Genomic DNA, 15,354 nt, shown 5'->3' on the forward strand with positions numbered 1-15,354 from the left:
AAAAAAAAAAAAAAAAAAAAAAAAAAAAAAAAAAAAAAAAAAAAAAAGGCATACTTGTAGACTATGATATTCAAGAAAAAATGAAGTTATTTTGTGACAACTTAAAAATGAAAGAGAAGCTAGAGGAGTTCATGCCAGCAAAGGATGGTTTGATAATTTTAGAAAGAGGTTTGGCCTAAAAATGGCAGGATAACAGGAGAAGCAGCTTCTGCTAAGACACAGCAGACAAGTTCCTGGGCACCATTAAGAAAATCATTGAGGAAAAAGGATATCTGCCTGAACAAGTCTTTAATGCAATTAAAAGTGTCCTATTATCAGGATGGTGGGGAGGGGGGCAGGCTCTAAAGGACATGAGTGTTAGGAAAAGAAGAAAGCACAGGGAATTAAGGCAGGAAGGGATAGGCTAACTACTGTTTTGTGCAAATACAGTTGGGTTTATGATCAGGACTGATTGCCCGTATATATAAAGTTGCTAACCCCCAAGACTTGAAGGGAAAAGTCTTTTGAAGCTGCCAGTTTTTTGATCATTCAACAAGAAGACCTGAACACTGAGAATCCTTTTTCTGGATTGGTTCCATCAATACTTTGTCCCTGAAATCAGGAAATACCTTACCATGATGGGACTGCCCTTTAAAGTTCTTTTGATATTGGACAGTGCCCCTGGCCACCCAGAACCCAATGAGTTTAACACCGAAAGCATCGAAGTGGTCTCCTTGCCCCTGAACACAGTGTCTCTAATTCAGCATCTAGATCAGGGGTCGTGAGGACCTTTAAGGTTAATAACACACGGTACTCTAACCTCAATAGAACAGCATGAAAATCTGGAAGGATTACACCGCTGAAAATACCATCATTATAGAAAAAGCCGTGAAAGCCATCAAGCACAAAACAGTAACTTCCTGCTGGAGAAAACTGTGTGCCGATGTTGAGCATGATTTCCCAGGATTTGTAGCAGAGCCAGTCAAGGAATTTATGAAAGAGACTGTGGATAAGACAAGAGCTAATAGACACCAACCAGAGGAGTCAACAGAAGATGATTTAATGAAGATGCTGGTGCTTCCAAACCAGCACTAGACGATAAGGAAGAAGACAAAGAAGTAGTGCTAGAAAACAAATTGACTGTAGACAGTCTGGCAGAACGATTCTGATTATTCACGACTGCTTTAGACTTACTGTACAACATGGACCATTATATGATACAGGCACTGAAACTGAAGCAAATGATGAAAGAAGGATTGGTTTTGTATAGAAATATTTTTAAAGAAATGAAAAAGCAAAAAAGAAATTACAGTGTTTTTCCGTAAAGTTACACTGAGTGTGCCTGCCTCCCCTTCCACCTTCTCTACCTCTTCTGCCTCTGCCTCCCCTGAGAAAGCAAGACCAACCTCCTCCTCTTTCTCCTCCTCAGCCTACTCAATTTGAAGACATTGAGGATGAAGACCTTTATGATGATCTACTTCCACTTAATGAATAGTAAATATATTTTTCTTCCTTATGATTTTCTTAATAACATTTTCTTTTCTCTAACTTTATGGTAAGAATACAGTATAGAATACATATATAAATATATGTTAATCGACTGTTACTGATAATGCTTCTGGTTAGCAGCAGGCTATTACTAGTTAATTGTTTGGGGAGTCAAAAGTTATACATGGCACCCCCTTACCCCCATTGTTCAAAGGTCAACTGTATGTTTCAAATCAGCATATTTTATAACTTTTCTAGATTTTGTTTTCCTATAGCTACAGGAAATGAAGTAACCACAGCCATTTGGCAGTTTTGTTGTTGTTGTTTTTCTTTTTGTTATTGTTGCTTTTTTTTTTTTTTTTTTTTTTTTTTTTTTTTTTTTTTTTTTTTTTTTGATACAGAGTCTTGCCTTGTTGCCCTGGCTGGAGTGCAGTGGCGATAATAATAGTTCACTCCAGCCTTGAGCCCTTGGGCTCAAGTGCTCCTCCTCCTGCCCTGGCCTCTTAAAGTGTTGGGATTACAGGCATGAGCCCCTGTGCTCAGACTGTTGTTGTTTTGAATAGTTTTAAAATTGTGGTAAAATACATACAACATGAAATTTTCATTTTAACCATTATTTTGGGGTATAGTTCAGTGGTGTTAAGTACATTCTACTGTTGTGCAACCATCACCACCATCCATTCTCCAGAACTTTTTCATATTTCTGAACCGAAGCTTTTCATCCATTAAACAATAATTTCTGTCTCCCCCTTTCCCCAGCTCCTGGCAACTGTCACCATTCTATTTTCTATGAATTTGACTGTTATAGGTACCTCATATAAGTGGAATCATATAGTATTTGTTCAATTTGTAAGTAATTTACTTCATTTAACGTAAACTTTTCAAGGTTCATCTACGTTATAGCATGTGTCAGAACTTGTTTTTTTTTTTTTTAAGGCTGAATAATATTCCATTGTTTTTATATGCCATGTTCTGTTTATTCACCCATTGTTGGATATGTGGGTTGTTTTTGCTCTTTTACTATTGTGAATAATGTTGCTGTGAACACTGGTGTACAAATATCTGAGTCCCTGCTTTAAATTATTTTGCGTGTATACCCATAAGTAGAATTGCTGGATCATATGATAATTCTATGTTTAACCCTTTGAGGAATCACCAGACTTTTCCACAGTGATTGCACCATTTTACATACCTGCCAACAGTACACAAAGGTTTCGGTTTCTCCACATCCTCACCAATATGTGTTTTCTGTTTTTTTAATAGCAGCCATACTAATGTGTATGTAGTGATATCTCATTGTGGTTTTGATTTGCATTTTCTAATGTTAGTGATATTGAGCATCTTTTCATGTACATATTGTTTGTTTGTATATCTTCTTTGGAGAAATGTCTATTCAGATCCTTTGCTTGCATTTTTCTTTTCTTTTTTTTTTTTTAATTTTCTTTTATTTCTTTTTCTTTTTTCCAGACAGGGTCTTGCTCTGTTCCCCAGGCTGGAGTTCAGTGGCATGATGATCATGGCTCACTGCAGCCTCAACTTCCCAGGCTCAAGTGATTCTCCTACCAAGCCTCCTAAGTAGCTGGGACTGCAGGCACACACCACCATGTCTGGCTAATTTTAAAATTTTTTGTAGAGATGAGGTCTCACAGTGTTACTCAGGCTAGTCTCGAACTCCTGGGCTCAGGCGATTTTTCTGCCTCGGCCTCCCAAAGTGCTGTCATTGTTTTTTGTTGTTGTTAGGAGTTTTAGGTGTTTTTTATATATTTTAGGTATTATTCCCTTTTCAGATATTTTCTCCTGTTCGTTGTCTTTTCATTCTCTTGATAGTGTCCTTTATTGTACAATAGTTTTTAACTTTGATGAAGTACAGTTTATCTACTTTTTCTTTCATTGCCTGTGCTTTTGAGATCATATCAAAGAAACCATTGCCAAATCCAGTGTCCTGAAGCTTTTCCCTGTGTTTTCTTCTAAGAGTTTTATAGTTTGAGGTCTTTGATCTATTTCAAGTTAATTTTTTTTTTATGGTTTAAAATAAGGATCCAGTTTCATTCTTTTGCATGTGGATATCTGGTTTTCCTAGTGCTGTTTATTGAGAAGACTGTCCTTTCCTTATTGACTGATTTTGGCATCCTTGTTGAGGATCATTTGACTAAGTATGTGAGGATTTATTTCTGGGCTCTCTATTCCATTCCATTAGTCTGTATATCTGTCCTTATGCCAGTTCTACACTTTTTGATTTGTAGTGAAGTTCTGAAATTTGACTCCCACAGCTAATATTACTTTGGCTAGGCTCAGTGGCTCATGCCTGTAATCCTAGCTCTTTGGGAGGCCAAGCGGGATGGATCACTTGAGGCCAGGAGTTTGGGATCAGCCTGGCCAACATGGCAGAAACCCCTGTCTCTACTAAAAAACTACAAAAATTAGCTGGCATGGTAGCACACACACCTGTAGTCCCAGCTACTCGCAGCTACTCAGGAGGCTAAGGCAGGAGAATCACTTGAACTTGGGAGGCAGAAGTTGTAGTAATCCAAGATCACACCACTGCACTTCAGCCTGGGCAACAGAGCGAGGCTCTGTCTCAAAAAGAGAGATTATTTTGATGTTAGATTCCGTATGAATTTTTGGATAGATCTTTCTATTTCTGCAAAATTATCATTGGGATCTTAAGGGGACAACCACTTGTTTTAACTGATTTTCTGCATGGACCTCCTTGTGCCATAGCAATGCAGCTATTTGAGATTTTAAGGGCTCTATGCAATTTTTAATTAAGGCTTCTATAGGGTAGTATGCATTATAAAATCGGAAATGATCCAGCCTGGATTTAGATTATGCAAATTTCTTTGCCTCTGTCTTCTATTTTAGTAAGAAAGAGCATACCTAGAAAGCAGACAGCCTCCTTTAGGGAGGAAATAATATTTGACATGGGTATGTCTTGAGAATTGTGTTTCTTTTGCTAGGTAATCTAAGCATTTGTGTAGGCTTTCAGCATGGGGTAGTTTTAGGGTGACTGCTTTAAAACTTTAAAGCTATAGAAATGACACTCTAAATTGAGAGAATAAAGTCACTTTTAAAGACTGTTAAGCCATAATTCATGGTAGTATGTAAAAGTAAAATTTTATTTCATTTTAGCATGCCAATGAAGATGTGGAAAGAATGTTACTAGGAAACAAGTGTGATATGGACGACAAAAGAGTTGTACCTAAAGGAAAAGGAGAACAGGTAAAAATCTGAATTAAACTGATATTCTGCTCTTTGTAAATATAATGCTGCTTTTGATTATTATTTATTTATTTATTTATTTATTTATTTATTTATTTATTTATTTTGAGATGGAGTCTCGCTCTGCTGCCCAGGCTGGAGTGCAGTGGCCAGATCTCAGCTCACTGCAAGCTCCGCCTCCCGGGTTCACGCCATTCTCCTGCCTCAGCCTCCCGAGTAGCTGGGACTACAGGCGCCCGCCACCTCACCCGGCTAGTTTTTTTTTTGTATTTTTTTAGTAGAGACGGGGTTTCACCGTGTTAGCCAGGATGGTCTCGATTTCCTGACCTCATGATCCGCCCATCTTGGCCTCCCAAAGTGCTGGGATTACAGGCTTGAGCCACTGCGCCCGGCCGCTTTTGATTATTTTTGTAGTAATAGTGATGGAATGCACTAAGCTAAATACATAGTTTTTAAAATGCTTGTTGGAAATATTTTATTATTTGAATGAATTTGTTTTTTAGTGCATATTTAACATGTATGGGGAATCAAATGTTCCCATAGTATTTTATCCTTATTTAAACTACAAAGAGAGAAAATGTAAGTCAGTAATCCTCAGTTTTAAACTTAGGACTTTAAGGAGATGTATCAATTTGTATGGTTCTAAAATGTGACAATCAGGAGCCTGCGGTGAGCAGAAATTAGACCCTGAGAAGTCAGGTTGAGCTTCTCGTAAGTTTGCCCCCAGGGTGAAGTATCTGTTTTAGTATATCTGAAATAAACTTTTGGGGTAAGGAGATTACTTTTGTTTGTTTAATGAAAGAGCTTGACTTGCTGAAATATTCTGTGTTATATATTCTAGTTGGGACCACTGCCTTCAGAATAAGATTAATATTTAAGATGTTAAAGTCAGCAATTGGCAACCCATGCTTGATAATTTTATGATGATATTTTGTTTCTGTTTTAGATTGCAAGGGAGCATGGTATTAGGTTTTTTGAGACTAGTGCAAAAGCAAATATAAACATCGAAAAGGCGTTCCTCACGTTAGCTGAAGATATCCTTCGAAAGGTAGGTTCCTATTTTTACTTCCTGCCAGGTACCTGAGTATCTCTGTTGAATATTTTGTCTATTCTGAAGTACTGGATTTACATACAGAATTTGAGTTTGGGTGATATTGTTTCTGTAGGGCAGCAGTCCCCAGATTTTTTGGCACCAAGCACTAGTTTTGTGGAAGATAATTTTTCCATGGACCGTATTGGGTGAAACTGTCCCACCTCAGATCATGAGGCGTTAGATCCTCCTAAGGAGCATGCAACCTAGATCCCTTGCACGTGCAGTTCACAGTGGGGTTTGCACTCCTGTGAGAATCTAATGCTACCACTGATCTGACAGGAGGCAGAGGTCAGGTAGTAATGCTCACTCACTTGCTGCTCACCTCCTGCTGGGTGGCCCGGTTCTTAACAGGCTACGGACCGGTAAGGATCCGCAGCCCTGGGGTTGGGGACTTTGGCTGTAAGTAACTGGGGAAACAGAAAGCCATCTAGAAATCTTAAGGATCTAGTCGGTGGTAACCATTAATATTCTGAGCTCCACAGTCACTGTCTAGTCCCTAGTTCCATTATTTTTTCCAGTTTTTTTTATCTTTTCTAGCCTTTTTATTCTTGGATTCATTTCTCTTAATGAGTACTTTGCATTCTCAGATAATTTAGGAAATTTTAAGATAAGAAATGAATCTATTAAGTAGTTATTGCCACAGAATTGCTATTCTGCCATATTAGTCACTTCTCAGGCAAATAAAGGGCATGTACGTATTCTGTACATACTGAATAAAACCTATTATGTAAGAAAATAAATAATGCTGAAAATGTGATCTTGAGGAATGCATGTTTTACCTCAGGTTTGTTTCTGGGTTTAAGATTCGTGACTCTCAATATTTGCTAGTATAAGTAACATGTAGCCAAATTAAGAAATCCGATTTTCATATTTTCCCTCAAGTGACTAGGTATAATGCATGGATTTGGTTATGAATCCTGAATTATCTGTTCAATCTGTTGTAATTTTAAATGCAAATAAATACAGATAAAATCTGACATACATTGGCCATGCGCGGTGGCTCACATCTATAATCCCAGCATTTTGGGAGGCTCAGGCAGGCGGATCATGAGGTCAGGAGATGAGACCATCCTGGCCAACACGGTGAAACCCCATCTCTACTAAAAATACAAAAATTAGCTGGGTGTGGTGGCACATGCCTGTAATCCCAGCTTCTTTGGAGGCTGAGGTAGAAGAATCCCTTGAACCAGGGAGTTGGAGGTTGCAATGAGCCGAGATCACGCCACTGCACGCCAGCCTGGCGACAGACCAAGGCTCCATCTCAAAAAAAAAAAAAAATCTGACACACATCCTAAAAAAGAAGCAGATGTTGTATAGTAGAAAATGTAATTACATTTGGTAACCTTTCTATTTTTATATTTGAAATATTAATTTTTTTAAAACCAACCTATATATAAAAGGTAGATGTTTGTTTTTACATTTTCTTAACCAACCAGTTTTTTTTTCTTTCTCCACTTTGGAAGGACAGACATTAGCTGTAATAGAGGTGGTATGTCACATATAAATCTAGTGAAATTTCTGAGCAGTTATAAGAGATTGAGTTGAGATACTTAACATTGAAGTAAATTCTTTATATAGAGTCACTAAAACCAAGGAACCTAATTTTTAGAGTGAAATGTAGGTATCTGTTTACTACAATTGAATATTCAAACTGGAAAAAACAGTCATCAGTTGTTGCTCTTTAGTGGGGCTAAAAAATTGGTGCCCTTTTGAATCTGCCAGCTTCCTTTGCATATCATGTTTTGGGACTTCCTGCTTTAGGAGATGTTTTTCTATGAGAATCCAGTCAGATCAAAAATTGAATTTTATTTCAGAGAATGAGAGAGGCTGACAGCAATTAAACTAAGTATAAAAGATCTCCATAGTGTATTGAGTGATAAAAAGCAAATTAGGGGCTGGGCACCGTGGCTCATGCCTGTAATCCCAGCACTTTGGGAGGCTGAGGTGGGCGGATCACGAGGTCAGGAGATTGAGACCGTCCTGGCTAACCCGGTGAAGCCCTGTCTCTACTAAGAATACAAAAAATTAGCCGGGCATGGTGGCGGGCGCCTGTAGTTCTAGCTACTGGGGAGGCTGAGGCAGGAGAATGGTGTGAACCCAGGAGGCGGAGCTTGCAGTGAGCCAAGATCATGCCACTGCACTCCAGCCTGGGCGACAGAGCGAGACTCCGTCTCAAAAAAAAAAAAACAACAACACACACACACACACAAATTAGGATATAAAATGTGAAGTGATCTCATTTTTCAAGATTATATGATATACCAAACAGACATATGTACATGCAGATACATTTTATTTTTAGCAAATAGAGAACTGGAAGGGTAGATACCAAACTCTAAATAGCACTCCAAGAGAGTGATGGTGGTAAGGGGGAGGGATCATAGGGCAGATTCATGTACTGACTATAGGCAGTTTAGTTTTGGAATTTCAACAGGTTTCTTTTTTGAATTATAAAAGCAATTTTAAGATTTTTTTAAAAGAACAGTCTTTCACAATTAAGGTGAACCCATTAGAATTTCTTGAGAAAATAAATCTATATTATTTATTGTTCTTTTGAAGAGCAAAAGAATAGAAGAATACAACTAGGAAAAAATGTGTTTCTTTCTTACCTTTTTTTTGTTTTCTTTTTGAGACAGGGTTTCACTGTGTTGCCCAGGCTGAAGTGTAGTGGCTGTTCGTAAGTGTGATCATGCTGGCTGTAGCCTCAAACTCCTGGCCTCCAGTGATACACTAGTAGCTGGGTCCACAGGGGTCTGCCATCAAGCCTAGCTCGGTCTCTCTCTCTCTTTTTTTTTTTAATTGATGGGGTCTGTGTTACCCAGGCTAGATTTGAACTCCTGGGCTCAAGCCATCCTCCTGCTTCAGCTTTCTGAGTAGCTTAGGACCACGAGGACACATCACTATCCCTCACCAATTTTCAGATTTTTTGGTAGAGATAGGGGTCTCACTGTGTTGTCCCGGCAGGTCTTGAACTCGTGGCCTTAAGGGAATCTCTCACCCTGGCTTCCCAAAGTGTTGGAATTACAGGTGTGAGCCATGTACCAAAATTGTATTTTAATTAAATGAAGGGAATAAAAGAAATAGAAAAATGCTTCTTTTAAAATTGGTTGAAGATACTTTGTATTTCAGACATTGGTAGGTCAGGATGAAATATTATCCAGTATTCACAGTCGAGTTAAAGACCAGGATAAGACTGGCAGGAGTTACCACAAGACCTAGTGAAACACTCTTGGCTCTATGTCCTTTCTCTTTCTGGGCTTTTTGGTCTTCGTGGTTTCTGCTTACTTTGTGTCTATACTATGTCCTTTGATCCTCTCATCAGTCTTGGCTTTTTTTTTTTTTAATAGTGCTATATAGCCATTATATATATAATTTTGTGTCCTAGTGAGGTAGAGCTTTCCTTATTATCATTATTAAAGGTTAAAGTATTAGTATACTAATAAATAAAGATCTCAGTCTAGACTTGCAGGGGTGTCTAATCTTTTGGCTTCCCTTGGCCACAGTGGAAGAAGAATTGTCTTGGACCACATATAAAATACACTAATACTAACCATAGCTCGAACGTTAAAGAAAAAAAATCACACACAAAAAAATCTCATCATATTTTAACAAAGTTTACAAATTTGTTGTGTTGTGCTGCATGCAGGCTGCAGGTTGGACAAGCTCGGTCTAGAGTTTTCCCAAGTAAGCAGGCCCAAATACTAGGTAGCAATTTTTTTCATACACATCCATACACTGATGCAGTGAAGTTATGAGTTCAAATAGCAAATGTAAAATTCCTTCACGTTAGAATTAACTTAAAATGAAAGCAATTTAAAACATCTTTTAACTTAATTATTTGGCTACATGATTCATTCTCTTGCTTCAAACATTTAAAAGGAGAAAAAAAAAGGATACAGAAGGCCGGGCACGGTGGGTTAAGCCTGTAATCCCAGCACTTTGGGAGGCCGAGACAGGCGGATCACGAGATCAGGAGATCGAGACTATCCTGACTAACACGGTGAAACCCCGTCTCTACTAAAAAATACAAAAAAAAAACAAAACTAGCCGGGCGAGGTGGCAGGCGCCTGTAGTCCCAGCTACTGGGGAGGCTGAGGCAGGAGAATGGCGTAAACCCGGGAGACGGAGCTTGCAGTGAGCCGAGATTCAGCCACTGCACTCCAGCCTGGGTGAAAAAAAAATGATACAGAAATTTCCCACCTTGTTCCCTTTGATTCCCTCAATATCAGTTGCCAATTCCTCATTTTCCCCTTACTCCTCAGGTAACTGATGTGATTAATTTATCAGTTATTACTCTGAGTAAATATGAATATATATTTTGTCCCACCCCTCCCCACAACCTTTTCTTTTAACAGATGAGGTAACATACTCTACTGATTGTCACTTTGCTTATTTCACTTACTATAAGCAAAATAATTTTACTTTTTAAATAATTATATGCTATTCCTTTGAATGTTTATATCATAATTGAACAAGTCTCCCAGTGGACATTTAGATTATTTTCAAACTTATGTGCACATAAACTGTGTGTGTGGTGTATAATCTGATATTTAAATTATTTTCCATACGCACATACATTTGAAGGACAGATTCTGAAGTTCTCAGAAAAGAGCATACATGTATGTACATTTGCAATTTTGATAAATACTGCCCAAGTCTGTCCTGAGGGTTATACCCATTTATACACCCACTTGCAGTATATGAGAATATGTCTTATTCACACCCTGGCCAGCACAGTGGATTTACAAGACTCAGATCTTTCCCAGTCTAACTGGTTAAAAAATGCAGATTTAATTTGCTGGTAATTTCTGAGTAAGGCTGAGCATTTAAAAACATTTGTTTGTTTGTTTGTTTTGAGACAGAATTTTGCCCTTATTGCCCAGGTTGGAGTGCAGTGGCACGATCTCTGCTCACTGCAGCCTCTACCTTCCAGGTTCAAGAGATTCTCCTGTCTCAACCTCCCAAGTAGCTGGGATTACAGGCGCCTGCCACCACACAAACGAATGTTTGTGTTTTTAGTAGAGAAAGGGTTTCACCATGTTGGCCAGGCTGGTCTCGAACTCATGACCTCAGGTGATCTGCCCAACTTGGCCTCCCAAAGTGCTGGGATTACAGGCGTGAGCCACCTCACCCGATCTAAAAACATATGTTTAAGAATCACTTTTACATTTCCTTTTCTGTAATTTTTTTTTGTTTATTCCTTTGCCCAATTTTTCTATTTGGTTATTGGCCTTTTCTTATTCTTAGCTAGGAGCCAGCTTAAAACTTTTAATAAACTTAATTAAAACTCAACTTCAACTTACATATTTTGGCTGCACAAGATTTCACTCTGCAGGAGATACCCTTTTGTGTTTTGTTTTGTTTTTTTGAGTCTGTTTCAAGGATCTAAGTTAAATTCTAAAAAGATAGTGAGTGAGATGCTAAGAAAATCAGTGTAGGAGCCTCCCTGGTTGTCCTTAACCTGACCCATACCTGGAAGTTTCCAGAGAGAATTTCCAGTGCAACTGTACTTTTTTTTCTTGCTGGGTGCTGGTCTGCCCCCTTTTTCTTCTTTACATCTTTCTCAAAGATCTCTTTTAGGAGCAAAGTCACTTGTACTGGAAACCCCACAGAGGTCTTTTTAATGCATAATTTGCTGCTTTGACACACATGGAGGAGAAGAATCCCATTAGGCAGTGGGAGTAAGTAGGTGAGCTCTAAGGGCAAGTAGCAGTGTCACCTCAGGATGAGTTCACTAGGCTTCTCTTAGGCTACTTGAGGCTTTAAAATATTTTTGAAATACTTTAATTTTTTCCCCCTTGGGCTACACAAGCCCTTAACTTTATATTTTTTCCATGAGAGAATAAGTTCTCAGGTACATTCTGGCTTTCAAAATGTGATGAACTACTGTTTTATACAACAGCACTGATAAATCTCAAAGACTGATACTGAGTGGAAAGAAGTCACACAGAGAAGAATGTATTCAACTATGGTTCCGTGTATATGAAGGATAGGAATAGAAAAAAAACTAATCTTAGATGATAGAAATCAGAATATTGGGTAACTTGAAGAGAGCAGTACTGGCAGGAAAGGGGCACAAGAGAGCTTTCTTGGGAATATTATGTTCTATATCCTGATCTGGTAGTTTGACAATATATACCAAAAATACATCAGGCTTACACTTAAGCTTTATGTACTTTTGTGTATGTAAGGTATCACTTTAAAATATTTTTTATATATAAAGAATGGGCCTGCCTTTTAAAATACTGTATTCTTCTGATTTTTTTTTTTTTCTTGAGATAGAGTCTTACTCTGTCGCCCAGGCTGGAGTGCAGTGGCGGGATCTTGACTCACTGCAACCTCTGCTCCCGAGTTCAAGCGATTCTCCTGCCTCATCCTCCTGAGTAGCTGGGATTATAGACGTGCAACACCACACCCAGCTAATTTTAGTAATTTTATAGAGACAGGGTTTTGGCATGTTGGCCAGGCTGGTCTCGAACTCCTGACCTCAGGTGATCCAACTGCCTCGGCCTCTCAAAGTGCTGGGATTGCAGGCCTCAGCCACAGTGCCTGGCCCTTCTGATTTTCAAAGTAATATTTAATGTTGGGAAAAAACAGAATTATACTAAGAATAAAATTAAATCAACCATAATTTTACCACCTAAGGGTTGCTACTGTTAGTATTTTGTTATATCTCCTTGGGGGTTTTTCTGTGTTTTTAGGGGAATTGGGAGGAGTCTTACTCTCTTGCTGTGTTGCGCAGGCTGGAGTGCAATGGAGTGATCATAGCTCACTGCAGCCTTGAACTCCTGGGCTCAACTGATCCTCTTGCCTCAGCCTCCTGAGTAGCTGGGACTACAGGCTTGAGCCACTGTGTCCAGCTAGTATTTTAAATGTTTTATACAGATGGGGGTCTCACTATGTTGCCCAAGGTGGTTTTAGCTCCTGGCCTCAAGGGATCCTCCCACCTTGGCTTCCGAAAAGTGCTGGGCTTACAGGCGTGAGGCAGTGTGCCCAGCCATCTATATCCATTTTTAACAAGAATTAGATCACTACATTTTGCTCCACTCCTTTTCACTTAATCAGTTGAAATTGCCTTTTTAAAACTATCGTACAGTAATAAAATTAGTCTAAAAAGGCAGATAACTAAACAGAAAAGGGCAGTTTTATTTCTGTGACGTTACATATACCTAACATTGGTTTTGTACAACCTGCTTCCCAATGCCTTTTAAGTACTAAACATATTCAGAGGTCAGGGCTAGAAGATAACAAAATCTATTTAAGAGTTAGAGCAGAGAAGATTTCAGAAGCTTTATAAAGGGATGCCAGGAAATGTCTACAGTATTTCACAGCTTGGAGGAAGCAGGCAAAATGATCAAAACAAAGCTTCCAGATCTTTACTTTGCATGGAGGGGAACCTACCTCATGTGATTGTAATTATATTTTGTTGTATAAATTGACATTTATGAGAATATTCCTGTTGAAACTTAATTTTATCTATAGCAGTGTTTTTTCATGAGTTATTTTCCTTGTGTGTTTGTTGCAGACCCCTGTAAAAGAGCCCAACAGTGAAAATGTAGATATCAGCAGTGGAGGAGGCGTGACAGGCTGGAAGAGCAAATGCTGCTGAGCATTCTCCTGTTCTATCAGTTGCCATCCACCACCCCGTTTTCTCTTCTTGCTGCAAAATAAACCACTCTGTCCATTTTTAACTCTGAACAGATATTTTTGTTTCTCATCTTAACTATCCAAGCCACCTATTTTATTTGTTCTTTCATCTGTGACTGCTTGCTGACTTTATCATAATTTTCTTCAAACAAAAAAATGTATAGAAAAATCATGTCTGTGACTTCATTTTTAAATGTACTTGCTCAGCTCAGCTGCATTTCAGTTGTATTATAGTCCAGTTCTTATCAACATTAAAACCTATAGCAATCATTTCAAATCTATTCTGCAAATTGTATAAGAATAAAGTTAGAATTAACAATTTTATTTTGTACAACAGTGGAATTTTCTGTCATGGATAATGTGCTTGAGTCCCTATAATCTATAGACATGTGATAGCAAAAGAAACAAAAGCCAGGAAAACACTCATTTTCGCCTTGAATATGTAAATGGGGTTAATTTTGTCCTGTGCCTTATGTGGAAAGGAACTTCTTTGGTTTTCCTTTTTTGTTCTGGTGGAAGCATGTGCAGGAGACATATCATCCAAACATAAACCATTAAAATGTTTGTGGTTTGCTTGGCTGTCATTTTCAAAGTAGTTAATTGAGGACAAAGGGTAATGCAGAAGTGATAGCTTTGGTTTGCTGAGTCTTGTTTTAAGTGGCCTTGATATTTAAAACTATTCCTGCCACCATTTCTTCTCCTTGGCCACTTTTTCCTTGCGTCTCCCTGCATGCTGCTTTATTTGCTTCTCCCTCCCCCACCACCTCATGGTATATTTAAGAGTGAAAGGGACAAACTAGTAGGTTTGTCAAGTTTAATATAAAGCACTGATGTAACTTGCTAGGTAAACGGAAAGATAAGTTCTAACTGCCTACTATCCAATGTCATTTAATTGGTGTCTTCCCCCTCATTTGCTCTCTGCCCTAAAACGTGTCCCAGATGCCTTCACTGGCTGTTTTACTTCTATGTTCTGCTTTTCTTCCTCTCTCTGTTCCCTTCCTGTCTATCCATTGAGCTTATGAAATGGAAGAGTTAACTGCATGCACTAGTGTTTGGAGGGTGTTGTGGTTTGTCTTTCTAATTAGGTGTATAGCCTATTCACTTTCCTAGAATAAATCTCTTAACCTACATTTGAGTAGTCTCCATTTTGGCAACTCCTCTAGCAGCTTGGTAGCCTAGTACAGGTTGTTTTTTTAAAAAAGAAAAAGCAGGAAGGAGGAGTGAATTTTATTAACGTGTTTGCCAAATGTATTGAGATTTGGCCTCTGAAGAACACTTTTTCAGTGTTAAGTTGTCTTTACCTTAAGATTCAGAAATACTTTAGAATATTATTAATTTTAAGTCCTGTCTTCACATCCTTTTGGAAAACTTGTGTTACCATGGGTTTGGAAAAAGGACAGCAAAAGGCTTTTCATGTAACGATAGGATCTCTAGCTGTCTCTAACCCTGTCCTTTTTTCACAGCATTTTTTCTAGTTTTGCTTCATTGCTTATCATTAGGATAGGGTAAGTGAAGTTTGCTATGCTGCTGGCATCCTAAGATGATACCTTTGTTGAAAGAATTGTGAATAGCATGATTCATTTCTAGCAGAGGCTGAGTTTAGGACAGCAGCTTCCATTGAGAAGTCTTTCTGTGTCGTGAATAGCATTTTAATGACCTCTTGGCTCACATAAGCAAACAACATAGGGACGTATCTGCTATGAAAATCCACAAATTTTTCAGATAGTGCCCTAAAAACAATTTTATATGCCTCACTGGTTGTTAGGTTGTTTCCACACTTGACTTTATCATTGTTTACTACTAGTAAAAAGCAGCATTGCCAAATAATCCCTAATTTTCCACTAAAAATATAATGAAATGATGTTAAGCTTTTTGAAAAGTTTAGGTTAAACCTACTGTTGTTAGATTAATGTATTTGTTGCTTCCCT

The 15,354-nt window shown here is 38.3% G+C and overlaps 1 protein-coding gene across 2 annotated transcripts in view; it reads left to right on the forward strand.

Annotated features, from left to right (window-relative positions):
- RAB10 (RAB10, member RAS oncogene family) overlaps nucleotides 1-14,005 on the forward strand; it is a 114,317-nt gene extending 100,312 nt beyond the window's left edge. Inside the window, exons 5-7 of one of the 2 annotated variants that reach the window (XM_017876863.1) lie at nucleotides 4,597-4,686; nucleotides 5,633-5,734; nucleotides 13,305-14,005. In XM_017876863.1, the coding sequence (XP_017732352.1) occupies nucleotides 4,597-4,686; nucleotides 5,633-5,734; nucleotides 13,305-13,388 (276 nt within the window). In that variant the 3' untranslated portion in view covers nucleotides 13,389-14,005. The remainder of the gene's footprint in view (nucleotides 1-4,596; nucleotides 4,687-5,632; nucleotides 5,735-13,304) is intronic. The other variant, XM_017876864.1, reaches the window with a different exon arrangement.
- The last annotated feature ends 1,349 nt before the right edge of the window (nucleotides 14,006-15,354 follow it).

The sequence above is a fragment of the Rhinopithecus bieti genome, unplaced genomic scaffold (genome assembly GCF_001698545.2).
Source record: "Rhinopithecus bieti isolate Rb0 unplaced genomic scaffold, ASM169854v2 scaffold_7681, whole genome shotgun sequence".
NCBI classification, from domain to species: domain Eukaryota; kingdom Metazoa; phylum Chordata; class Mammalia; order Primates; family Cercopithecidae; genus Rhinopithecus; species Rhinopithecus bieti.